This window comes from Notolabrus celidotus, chromosome 9 (assembly GCF_009762535.1).
Source record: "Notolabrus celidotus isolate fNotCel1 chromosome 9, fNotCel1.pri, whole genome shotgun sequence".
NCBI classification, from domain to species: domain Eukaryota; kingdom Metazoa; phylum Chordata; class Actinopteri; order Labriformes; family Labridae; genus Notolabrus; species Notolabrus celidotus.
In genome coordinates, this window is record NC_048280.1 from 7,300,537 (window position 1) to 7,313,040 (window position 12,504).

General features: G+C 40.1%; 1 protein-coding gene across 1 annotated transcript in view; it reads left to right on the forward strand.

Annotated features, from left to right (window-relative positions):
* nf2a (neurofibromin 2a (merlin)) overlaps positions 1-11,030 on the forward strand; it is a 52,262-nt gene extending 41,232 nt beyond the window's left edge. Inside the window, exons 15-16 of the mRNA XM_034691935.1 lie at positions 239-398; positions 10,572-11,030. Coding sequence (XP_034547826.1) covers positions 239-398; positions 10,572-10,622 — 211 coding nt within the window. The 3' untranslated portion in view covers positions 10,623-11,030. The remainder of the gene's footprint in view (positions 1-238; positions 399-10,571) is intronic.
* The last annotated feature ends 1,474 nt before the right edge of the window (positions 11,031-12,504 follow it).

Consider the following 12,504-nt stretch of genomic DNA (forward strand, 5'->3'; position numbering starts at 1 on the left):
AAGCCCCAGTATTTTAAGTCACACCCAATGTCAACACAAAGGTTTGAGGTTTGTGTTATGGAAACAAAAATGTCAATGTATGCAAAAAAATAAGAGTTGGGTAAGTTTTGATTGAGACGTCAATGATTATTAAATAGATCAGTGTTTATGAGGTTAAAAGCATTTTTGGAAAAAAAAGTGTTGAAAGGGAAACCAAATGATCAAACTGCCATCTTATCTGCTATGTTATCATCTGTAGGGTGGAATATATGGAGAAAAGCAAGCACCTGCAGGAGCAGCTGAATGAGCTGAAGACAGAGATCGAAAGTCTGAAGCTGAAAGAGAGAGAGACTCCTCTGGACAGAATTCACAACCAGAACGCTGAGCAGGGGACCAGCAAGCAGAGCAACTTTAAAAAGGTAAGTATTAGTGCTGCTGAAAGCATGTCATAGTACATCTGTGATCATATAAAACAAGGCAAGGCAAGGCAAGTTAATTTATAAAGCACCATTCATACATAGAGCAATTCAAAGTGCTTTACAGAGTTAAAACAAAAAACAGAACAGTAACAATCAACAAAAACATACAGCAAACACTTCAAACATTAAAATTTTATATGAGGCCAGTTATGTTTGATCTACTCTCTCTCTCTCTCTCTGTGTATTTATGTAACTTAATGTACATAGTAAATAGTGTTGGGTCTTATTATTTGTTCAAATTTGGAGGGATATTATAAATAGTCAGCCCCCTTCACTTACTCCGTAACTTGCAGTCTTACTGAATGACAACTGGTCTTGTCTTAACCGAAATGAACCCTTAAATTGTTCGATTCATCTCAGAACTTCTTCCCAAGGATTAAGACTCACACATTGAATCTTTTCTGTGTGTAGAGTCGCAGCCTGAAGCTGGCTCAGACCTCTTGACAAACCTGCAGGGTGCCCGTATGCCCAACATTTAATTGTAGATCCAATATCAGGTTCATTCCACAACGCCATACCTTGTCAGAATATATCCAATTTAAGATATGACATTAAACAAACATAAACATAAAATATCTTAAAATATAAGATTGAGAAAGAAAGAAAGTAAATTTAGTTAAAAAACTTTGTTTGTTAAGAGAAATTAAAACACACCAAATATACACTACTGTCCCTAATCACTCCTCAAGCATCTTCAGACAAACATGTGGTTCTGTTTATCCCAACACAAATATTGTCTATGAATCTTTGGCAGCAGAGCACACTGGCACCTTTTACCCCTTCGGGTGTTTTAACCAATCTACATGCAATAATTAACTGATACACATCAGCAAACTGATGGAAAGAACCAAGAGTTCAATCACATCAATACACAACCACAATCAGACCAACAACCTGCTCCAATGTGACAAAAACATTGATGTTGCTGTCAAAAAACAAACAGTACATGCAACTCTGTGTCTCACTCTGCACCTCCTCTTCTAATGTTAGCTTCCTATATTCTCTGAACCCACTTCTAGCAATCTACAGCAATACCACACTGAAAGATATTTGCATGCAACTTTACAATACATGTGTATTTTTTTTTTCTATATATATATATACTGTGCAGAGGCATCATCATTAAGCATGTGGCTCCACAAACAATAATCACACCCATATGAAAATGTGAGGTTTGATTTGAGTCTAATACAGTGATAATAAAGACAAACAGTCTAAACAGGGCATGTAATACTTGTGTCATAGATACACAATTTCTGTCAACTCGTTCTTATTGAGAAAAATAAGCATGTGTAGGTGGTCAGATGTCAGCCGGGAGCACAACCAGGTCATAATCAGTCCAGGGGCAGAGAAAAAGAGCACTCATGGAGACCTGGAGCACAGCTGCAACACCTTTAGTTGATTCACATCGAAACATGCTTTAAACCTAAAATAGCTCCTGATAGCTGAATGAAATATGAGACCAAATGATGTTTGCTCTACACCACAGAAAATCGAAAAACTAAAAAACATTAAGTTCTTAACAATCAAAACTGGAATTTCTGTTACAACTAGGGAACCTCCCCACTGTCCAGTGTTCATCACAAAGACACATGCAGTAAAGTAACCATAACAGCAGATACAAAAACAAGTGAATCGATATTTACAGCCAACCTGTCCCTGATTTTAAGAACACAAAACTTTGACTATAAACTCAAACTTTCAGGTGTCTGGAGATATCAAACATTGAGGTTATGCTTTTGTGTGCCGTGTGTAAATCAGCACATGTTTCCTCTCCATGGGGACAAACACCTATCGTATCTGCTGTGGAGGGATCACTGCAGCAGATATAACAGCAATCCAGGGATCACAATGTTTCATATAGTGGTCGATGTTTGCTCTGTGTGTATGAAGGGACAATGGATGAAGAAAAACACATGAGTCATAGCGTAGCTCAGTCCATTAAAGCAGGGGTTCCCAAACTTTTCAGCTCACGACCTCCAAAATGGAGGTACCAAAGACTTGCGACCCCACTTGAAGTGATTAATGTTGTTTCATACTTAATTTAGCTGGTCTGCAAAAATTAAGCACCTTCATGCACACCTGGCTGTATTTCCTGTTGTGCTGTGAATTAACTTGCTGCTACTGATGCTTCTATTAATTCATTGTTAACTTACCTTAACCTTAGGAGTCATCAGGCAACAAAGAAAGACAGAGAATCTATGAAACATTTTTATTTCTGCAAGATTTTATTTAAAATGTAACTGTTTTTGTCAATATTTTTTAGAACAATGGGTAATAAAGGCAACTTTAGATCATTTAAAAAAGAAAAATAATTCTGGAAGACATCTTGCAACTCCAAATTAGTGTCTCGGGACCCCCCAGGGGGTCCAGACCATAGACTGTAAATAAAAATGGACAGCGTTGCTCCGCCTCTTCCCGTTGTACAGTTCTGAAGCCAAAAAATCTCTCCCCTGGGCGCAGCCATTGTGCAGCCAGAGCCTGTGAAGCCTTTGTAATAAGCTCCGCCCTACAGCGTAACGTCACAAGACGCTGTGTGTCCTTTGAAGTTTCGTTCTACGGCGGCTGTGAATCAAAGGAAACCCGGAAGTAAAACCCCGTTTTTTAAACTCTAATAACTAACAAAAAAAAACTTTTCAGAAAAAAGAGGCCTTGGACACAAAACAGTCAAATACTAACTACATATAACCACAGCATACGGATGTGAGAAACATTCGTACGACGTGTATTTATTTTTTGAAGTTTGACTGCACAGATTTTTTGACCTATACTGCAGCCAGCCACCAGGGGGCAGTCACACTGCTGAAAGCCTCACCACCAGGGCCGTATCCGGCATGCTTGGTCCAGACCCACACTTTGGGAACCACTGCATTAAAGTAAACCTATCTCGGATCCACTCAGCATGTCAGAGCCTGGATGGGCTTCAGATCCTCTTTTGTTGATGCATACTACATCTTTAAAAACAGAAACTACACAGCCCCATCAATGCTTTTTACATCTTGGCAACATGTACTAGTTTTGGCCATCCAACAGCTGTCCAGTCAGCTTGAGACACAACCTGGTGCTGTGTAAATGTGCTTTAAATAGCCATCCGATATTACCTTTCTGGAGTAACTACCTATCAAAAGCTTGATAGTCGTCCTGCGTACAAGCCCCACACCCAACCATCATATTATTTAATGACAGAGTATTGATTCTCAGAGCATCACTTAATAGCACTTGGCCTGGGGGTTCATATCACAGACTTGAGTTTCTTCTTTGATGAAGCGCCCTAGGAGAAGAGCATCAATCATTCATTTTCCACCATAACCTCTAAAAAGGAGCAGTTATTATAGTCTTAGGTGTATCAAAAAAAAATTCCCCAAAGATCAAGTGAGATGAGAATCTGTGTTTTTGTATGCATCGTATGTCCACTCCTCGAGAAAGAATAGCGATTTCATCAAAGTTCCTGGCTTGAAATGATGAGAAATTACAGCCTGAGGGGTGTTTCTAAATGGATTGGTCAGAGGCGAATATAGAATTAGCTATAAAAAGTGGATTCTCTTTCCATTGTCCTCTGATGAACCAGCAGATTAGATTCATTCTCCTTCATCTCCCGACTCCAGCGCCTTTCTTATTTCAATAAAAGTATAAAATGAAAATTTGAGCCAAGTTGTTGGCACAGTGTGTAACAGAAAAAGCCCACCCGTCCTCTGTTCTTGTCTTGCGGTGTAAAAGCACTTGTTAAGCGAGCGGTAATTGACTTTTGCTTGGTGATTAGTCATCTGGATGGATGAGGGCAACTCCAGCATACAGGGGGGAGAGGGATCTGAGTTAAAAGTGTTGGTTTAATTGAACCAGAGGCGGTCGGTATTCGTCTTGTTAGTAAGGAAAGGAGGTGAAGGCAGGGAGAAGGAGAGAGGAGTTGAAAAGTAGCGACTCTAAGCCAGCTTTACCGAAAGAGGCGAGAAGTTTTGGGGAGGCTGAGGTGGACAGAAAATGTTCAAAGGATGAGGAGTTTGAGGGAGGCTAAGTCACCGAAAAGTGCTAACAATGTACTTTAAAGTTGGCAACCAGAGAGGAACAGGATGAGAGGGAGACTGAGGTAAAAGATGAGCTGAGGGAATGTGGAACAAAATGCAGATTTCAGAGCCAGAAGTATCAGGTCCGGCTGCACCCTCAGGCAAAGTTTTCTCCATCCTGCCTCCCTCCCTCTTCCCCTCTGGGTGATTAATGAAAAGCCCCTGAACACGGCCCAGCGCCTTCGTGCTTCTACCAGGTCACAGGTTCTGCTCTGTTAGCGCCGGGCCTGCCAGGGAAGCTTGTTCTCGACAACTGCATCAAAGCATTAGAGCTGCAGTAATTCTGTGTGAAGTTTCATTTCATGGCCTTTTTTTCCCCTTCATCTATACAGCAGCCCCACCAGGCTGTGAGAGGGGGCTCTCATAAGAGGTCAACCATCAGCAGAGGTGGCAAAAGCCTCGAGATTCTTTGATCAAGCAGGAGGACAGAAACATGCGTACAAAGGACTTTTTACTGAGGACTGTGCTTCTGAAGAAAAAGAGATAAAGTCCAGGCTTTGGAATTTTTAAGAGGTAAAAAGTAGTCGACATTTCCACCAGCTGTTTCTGTGAAAAGTTAACAGAACCTCACAGCTTATTTTAGAGACTTAAATCACTCTGACTTCACGTGTACAGAAAAACAATATACTGAAAAAAATTGTGCTCCTATGTGCATTCCAGTTGGAAATGAAAATATCTCATTGCTCTGAGTCTGCTCTGTCATGGTTGGCATTATTGGCTAGTTCACTTTTACCAACGCTGCTACCAGTTCCTTGACATCTTTGGCATCCTTTCCATCAAATCACATCTGTTATGCGTGAAATAAAGTGACACAGATGCCAAGGAGTTGTCTTATCTTCATGTAATTGTACCATCTATTAGAGTTGGACAGGTGTTGAGGTTGAAGGGGGAGCGTGCAATGGTGTTAAACCAAGATAGTAAGTCTTTTGAATTATAATGCGCCAGTTCACATTATTGTTATTTTAACAATATGGGGCGCTCTTGGCCTAGCAGTCTAAGCGCTCGCCTCATGTACAAAGGCACTCTCCACTCCCCACACTTCCTGTCTTTCTCCAGCTGTCCTATCCTATAAAGGCAAATATACCCCCCCCCCAAAAAAAATAAAAATAATAACCAGTCTAAAACTGGTTGAAATTAGTTATTGGCCATTCAAATCTGATCCCAACCTATTTCAACCAAACTCACTAGGATCAGTTTTCATTCTGTGTGAAGCTCAATTCATATGATACATTACATCCTTTACATGTGGTACATACTGTAACAGCTCTACTGTTTGTTTGTTGTGTTCAGTGTAGATGCTGTTAATTCCTACAGTGTTGAGTTAGTGAAGGAAGCAGGATGGGGCAGGGGTGAAGGAGCGAGTGTGCGAGCGGGAGAAAGGTGTTAGGAGTTTATTCATTGATTAAGAGATTGTTTTGTTGCTCTTGTTGGAACTGGAGTGGTCACGGCCGACAGTGACCAGTGATTAAAAGCAGTTGTTATGAATCGGCTCGTGATTCTTACAGCGTCTGGGACAGACGTTACAATACTATCTTCAAGTAGAAAGTGAAAATCCTTCAAGTAGAAAGTTAGGATCTTTAGTCAGTGAGCTGAAAATCGCCTCATCAGTGTTAAAAATACAGTGGCGCTAGAAACCATCTCTTGTTTAGAAAAGTGCTACACAGACAAAGATTATCATTATTATTATTATTATTATTATTATTATTATTATTATTATTATTATTATTATTATTATTATTATTATTATTATTATTATTATTATCTCCTTCCAGAGAGTCTGGTTTGCTTTTGTAGATCATATAGGTAAATGGTTCCCAAACTGGGGGTCGGGACCCACTGGGGGTCGCAAGATGCCTTCCAAAAAACAACACAAATTAAGAATGATCTAAAATTGCATATTTGTTGCTAAATTTGAGATAAAACCATGTAAATAAAAAACATCACCAATCTTCTTTTTTTACTTTGCTGCCACATGACCTCTGAGGAAATGATGCTCCTTCTGGCCTTCTTTTAAGTTACACAGAAATATATTTTTCTTTTATTGGCCTTCTCGGTCTTGATTGCAGCCTCAAGCAACATTGATCATGACAGGACACTGGGGGTCTCCAGTCTTTAGCACTAATATTTTGGGGGCTGCAGACTGAAACGTTTGGGAACCCCTACAAGTGTGAGATTTTGTTTGTTTCACAGCTAGTTTTAAAAAAAAATCCCCATGATACATTTCAGTAAAGTAAAAATTGAATTTATAATTTGTTATGTTCCATCTCTAACCAGGAGTGACTCTTCATTGTGCTCTCCTGCTTATCAAAACAACACACAGAAGCATTTGTTTCTGGCAAATAGCCTAATACTTGGAACATTGAATTAAGAGTTCATGGGCAGTGTGGAGCACAATCCTGCAGAGGTAGACGTCGATAAACACACACACTCATGCACACAACAGGTGTAGTTCAGGCAGCCTGTCAGCAGGGACAATGGAAGGTAATCTGTAAACATCACGCTGCAAATCCATATCCCTCCCACACATTATCAGCTCAGATTTGCGTAATTCCCTCCATCTACACATTCCACAGAAAAACCTCAACATCCCAAAACTGTCCTCCCTCCTCCCTGGTCTAATATTTACTTTGGCAGTCAACTTTAATTGCCTTTACCCTACAGATGTTGAAGAGAGGAAAAAGTTTGCCAAGCTAAGTGGAAGTCGTGTTCACTTCTTCAGCACTGGATGAGCTTATGTGCTGTAAACTGTGCTGAAGGGGTTAAAGCACAGCCAGTGGTCTGGATTAATCCATCTCCAGCTCATTTAAACTTGGAGAGAAAAACAATTAACCAAGCTCTCTGTGACTCGCATTGATCCTCTACTCATCCTGCTCTCCCTGTTTGTTTGATTGGCTCTGCTGAGTATCAGAGTTTGGAAAACACACTGTTTTCTTTGTCCTCTAGGACAAGCTGTAAACCCAGATCGAGTCTGATTTCCTTTGGAGTCGTAGATGTTTCAATAACGCTGCATGCCTTCACATACCATTACGATTCATTACAAACAGAAGAGTAACCTCGGGGGTTATCAATGAATCAATCAATCAGACTTTATTTATAAAGCGCTTTTCATACAAAGACATTGTAACACAAAGTGCTGTACATAAAAACAACTTAAAATAGAATAAATTAAGAAAAAGATCCCAGCCCCGACCCCAAACCCACCCCACAATCCTAAGGTTAACAATACAATATGCAACAAAAGTAATAAAAACAATAAAATTTAAAAAATTTAAAAAATTAATAAAATCTAAATAATTTGCTGAAAGAACTGAGGAACCGCTCTCATGTTATCTTAATGAGGAAACACTGGAGGTAAAATAAGATGTTAAAACTCAAAACAGGAAATTAAAATCACCAAAGTAAAATACATTTCTAAGACAATAAAAGTCTAAAATATTAAACCATTAAAAGAAAATAAGATGTGAGACTTAAAATAAATAAATAAGTAAATAAATGAATAAAGTAGAATAAAAGTGACTAAATTTGAAATAGATAATAAATAAATAGATAAAACTATTAAGAACAAAAATAAAACTTAGTTAAAAGCAAGACTAAAAAGGTAGGTCTTGAGTTTGCTTTTAAAAATATTTATGCTCTGTGCAGCCCTCAGCTCCTCAGGCAGGGTGTTCCACAGGCATGGGCCGTGATAATAAAAAGCTGCCTCACCGTAGGTCTTAGTTTTTACGTTTGGTACAATTAAAAGTCCACTACCTGAAGATCTGAGGGCTCTCACTGGCTCATATGATAAAAGCAAATCTGATAAATAAGAAGGGCCAAGACCATTAAGAGATTTAAAAACCAATAAAATAATCTTAAAATCTATTCTAAAAGATACTGGAAGCCACTAAACACATGTGCGTGTACAGACAATCCAATTAGCCTCTCCTGATGATTGCTCTGTCAGGGGAGGTGTTTTTCTTGAAAGTGCTTTTACTTCTCAGTGCCTTTTTGAAACATGCACTGTGTTTTATCATAAGCATGAAATGATCAATCATTCATCTGTGAATGTTTAGATTCAGATTGCAGCCCATATATCTGTAGGGATTTCATGACTTTTGATTTGGTTGTAAAGTTAAGTGGTAAAACAACCATGATAGGGGTTGTTGATAAAAGTTGTGAACACAAAGAAGATAAACTTTGGCCTTTTTTCGCTGTTTGTGTTGATCAGAGTATTACACAGTGGTAAGTAACAACAACATGCCGTGACTTGCAAGTGGAGCACTATCCCACTTTGTAGGATTAGCATAATTTTAAGTGCCAGAGAAAACATTGGTTGACTTTTGTGAAAAAGAAAAAGGGCAACTAAGGCACAACAAATTTATGTTGAAGTTTAACTGCCAGATGGTACCTGTCCAAAGAGACAAAAACATACTGGTTTAGCAGCATACATGTGAAGGGTTAAATGCCCCACAAACTGTGCTTCAGAGCAAATAGCGTCATTAATAAATGTTTAAATTTATAATTTAATTTGGGGGCAAAATTGACCCCTTTCTATGCAAATGAGCCTCATCATGAAAACCATCCAATTCACAAACAACCAGGGCTAACAGAGAGACATTATGACTGACTGCTGAGAGTCAGTTCTCAAACTTAGCAGTGATCACGACAACTCCACCTCTGGATGACTTAATAAATATCGTATGTTTACATTTAGTCTGTTAATATTATTTTGATGTTACTATTTTTTTAAATAATAAGAGGTTTAATGAGTTTGTGACTGTTAATGACTCAACCCCAACACATACGGGCAGTGTCTTTATGCACAACAGAGATATTAATATTTATTTATTTATGTCTTTGAATCTGAAAAACTTGCTAGCTTGCCCCAGATAGTGAACAGAACCTAAGCTGTTTAGAAGTTTCCCCTCCCCATTTAGATAATATCTATTTGTGGATCTCTGTCAGGATGAGAGCACACAGTGCAGCCTGAGTAGCAGACGGTGGAGATGCTGACAGCTTAGCTCCATTCATGGATGCAAAACAAGAGCAAAATGCAGAGCTGCAAAACTTACTGGGCTTTTTGCACTTGAATGCCACAGTGCAGTTTGCTTTGTGAACTGAACCATGAGACGGAGGAGATAGAGAGGCATATGGAGCGCAATTAATGGGGCTATTAGCAGCCACAGCATAGCATACATAGCCTGAACAGTGTTTTTATTAGTGGTTTTAATCACATTGGCTGTTAATTTTGTAAAGAAGACTGCAGCTCTTATTTATCTCCCGTTACAAGTCAAGTGAACCATTAATGACCATTTTTGTCTTTAACTGGATTCTCTTCAAACTGGCACCTTAAAGCTACATATTGTGATTAATCTTAAGTAAGCTAAGTTAGTACAATGTCATTGTGACCATACTTTTCCATATCTCCCAACACTATGTGGTGTTATTTTGGTTAACAGATTAACATGGTGTAGCAAGCAATTGCAACTGAAAAATAAACAGATACACCCTCATTAAATTAGAAACGCAAATTTGTAAAAACAATCCTCAAAGAAATTCTTCACATCATAGGAAACAATCAAGCAGAAATATTTTAATTTAGCTCATGAAACCCGCTTAACTCCCCGGGCGTCACATTTTCTCCATCTGAGCCTTTCTCACTGAAAATAATTTATAGAATCACTGAGGGATGAAAACGAGAGCAGAAGCTGAAAAGAAAGACTCTGTGAATTCAGGAAGATTTGATTTGTAACAGCTCCCCATGACTACAGAGACCAATCCAGGGTTCTGGGGGTGTCATGCATATGCACCTGAAATGGATTTTTAAAACCGTCCACACATCCTCCATGCTCTGCTGGTGTGTCGGTCAGAAATTAAGGATCTCTGGAACTTGGGTGGGAAATGCATAGAATGATTGGATGTGGCAGGAAGGCTGAGGGAAAGACCAGAGGGGGGATGTCAGGGACATTTGTTTCCAGTGAAGATTTCAGTTTGGTACTCTGCTTGCTGCAGTGTGCTCTGTACCTGTTTACTTCTACTGCAGATAAAAGGTCCATCACTATCTCCTCCACAGCTAACACTACAGAGCACCAAGTCCAGGGTGGCCTTCTTTGAAGAACTCTAAACTGCACAGCTGCCTACAAACCTCATGACTCTACATTCCTGCTCAGTTTTAAACAACACAAGGCCTGATCCTGAACTTCTTTGGAATCAACCGTGAAACACTACAGACAAGAAATGACCACTGCCTCGCTCTGCACCGACCCCAGAGGCCTTATGGGAATGCACAGACAAGTACAAATAATGCATAATGTTCCTGCACTGAATCTTGGGATTCATGAAAATAGAGTGTGTGTTTACAGTGAGACTGTGTGAAATGCTGAACGCTCTCCTTGGATATTTTTGAAGTGAACTTGAGTGTGTTATTTTTCAATGAAAGTCAGAGAACAAAGGTGGATGATGCAGAGAGAGGATGACTTTTGATAACTTTGGTCTCACTGTAGCTCCAATAAAAATGTGTTTGTGGAATTCAGAATGGTTTCTAAGTTGTGTCCATATAGGACGATTTATATTATGATTACTAATGTATTTTTATATTCAGATGGAACTGAACCACTAAGGGAGAACACAGGAAAATGTATTGACTTCCTAGTTTTGGAAACATTTGTCGTCAGGCAGCAAAACACTGTTTCTCTTGACTGCCTTCAACTGTTACACTTTGCTTTTCATTCATAAAACCATCATTATATCCTGTACAGTGCATACCTTTTTGAATGCATGACTTCATGCTGCCTTACCCCCAATTTATGCATGATGGGCCGCGTCGCATTATGTCTGCGGGGCACACTACGCAGCAGATTTGTTGTAGTCGATGCTCATGTTCACACAGGGAGCGCCACGTCTCACGTGCCCCCACAACGCTCCGCTAAAGCTACGCATCATGTGTATTTTCAATGGAGCCCGTGCCCAGCACACGTCAAGCTGAACAGAGAAGATAGCCTGGACAGGAAGTCAGGCACGAGGATTGCTTGCTACATCTGCTCAATTTCAAAATAAAACACCATATACAGACTCCTGACTGTTTAAAAGATTGCATCGATCAGATATACTCATCAAATATCGATTTAATAGTTAACAGCTACAAACAGCCACATGTCTGTGATCCAGGTTGAACACAACAGGACTTTAAGATGATACCTGTGTCAGAAGGTAACAGGACAACAAAGTAGAGCACAGTTATTAATATTTAACTCATCTGAACCTGGAAAAATGAAACTTTATAGTTATGCAGCATACTCAGTGATGATTAAAGCACAAAAGTAATGGAATACTATCCAAATGTGAACTGTGGCGGTTCTTGGGAGGGGCCAACAAGGGCCGGTGCCCCTGTAAGACTGAACCTGGACCCCCCTGTGGCCCCCCCCCATCGACACCAAACAAATATTATACAATAAAGAAAGCTTCCGTATCGCACCGATGTGACAGGCGGAACACGTGCGTGTGGCACTTGGTTCCAGTCCCTTAGAGCGCTACACCGCCAGAAGCTCACTGACTACTGCGCGAGAGAAAGAGAGATGATGGAAAGTGAGCAGGGTTGGTCGATCGACATAGTGATAAAGTCAGGAGAGGGAGCACTTGTAAGGTAGACTGAAAAAATTAGAAGTTATTTTCTGGTTGTTACACAGTGGTTACACGTTACACGTCCACAAATTTGTTCTCAGCCGGTCCTCGCCCTTCTCAGTCTCTTATGTCATGGTCGAATGTGTCCCTCTGACAACACCCTTGGCCCCAGCCTGGCCCCCCCCCAGTAAAATTGTGATCTAGAACCGCCACTGAATGAGAAGTAATTCAACCACAGAAAGGCTCTGTAACCTGTTAGTAGTATGTTGTTCTGAGCTGGCGCTACGCTTCAAACAGGCATCCTGTGTAGCAGGGCGCACGCCGTCAGACGGAGCAAACCCGTGGCGCTGACGTAATGCGGCGCGCACGTTCCCTGTATAAATCTG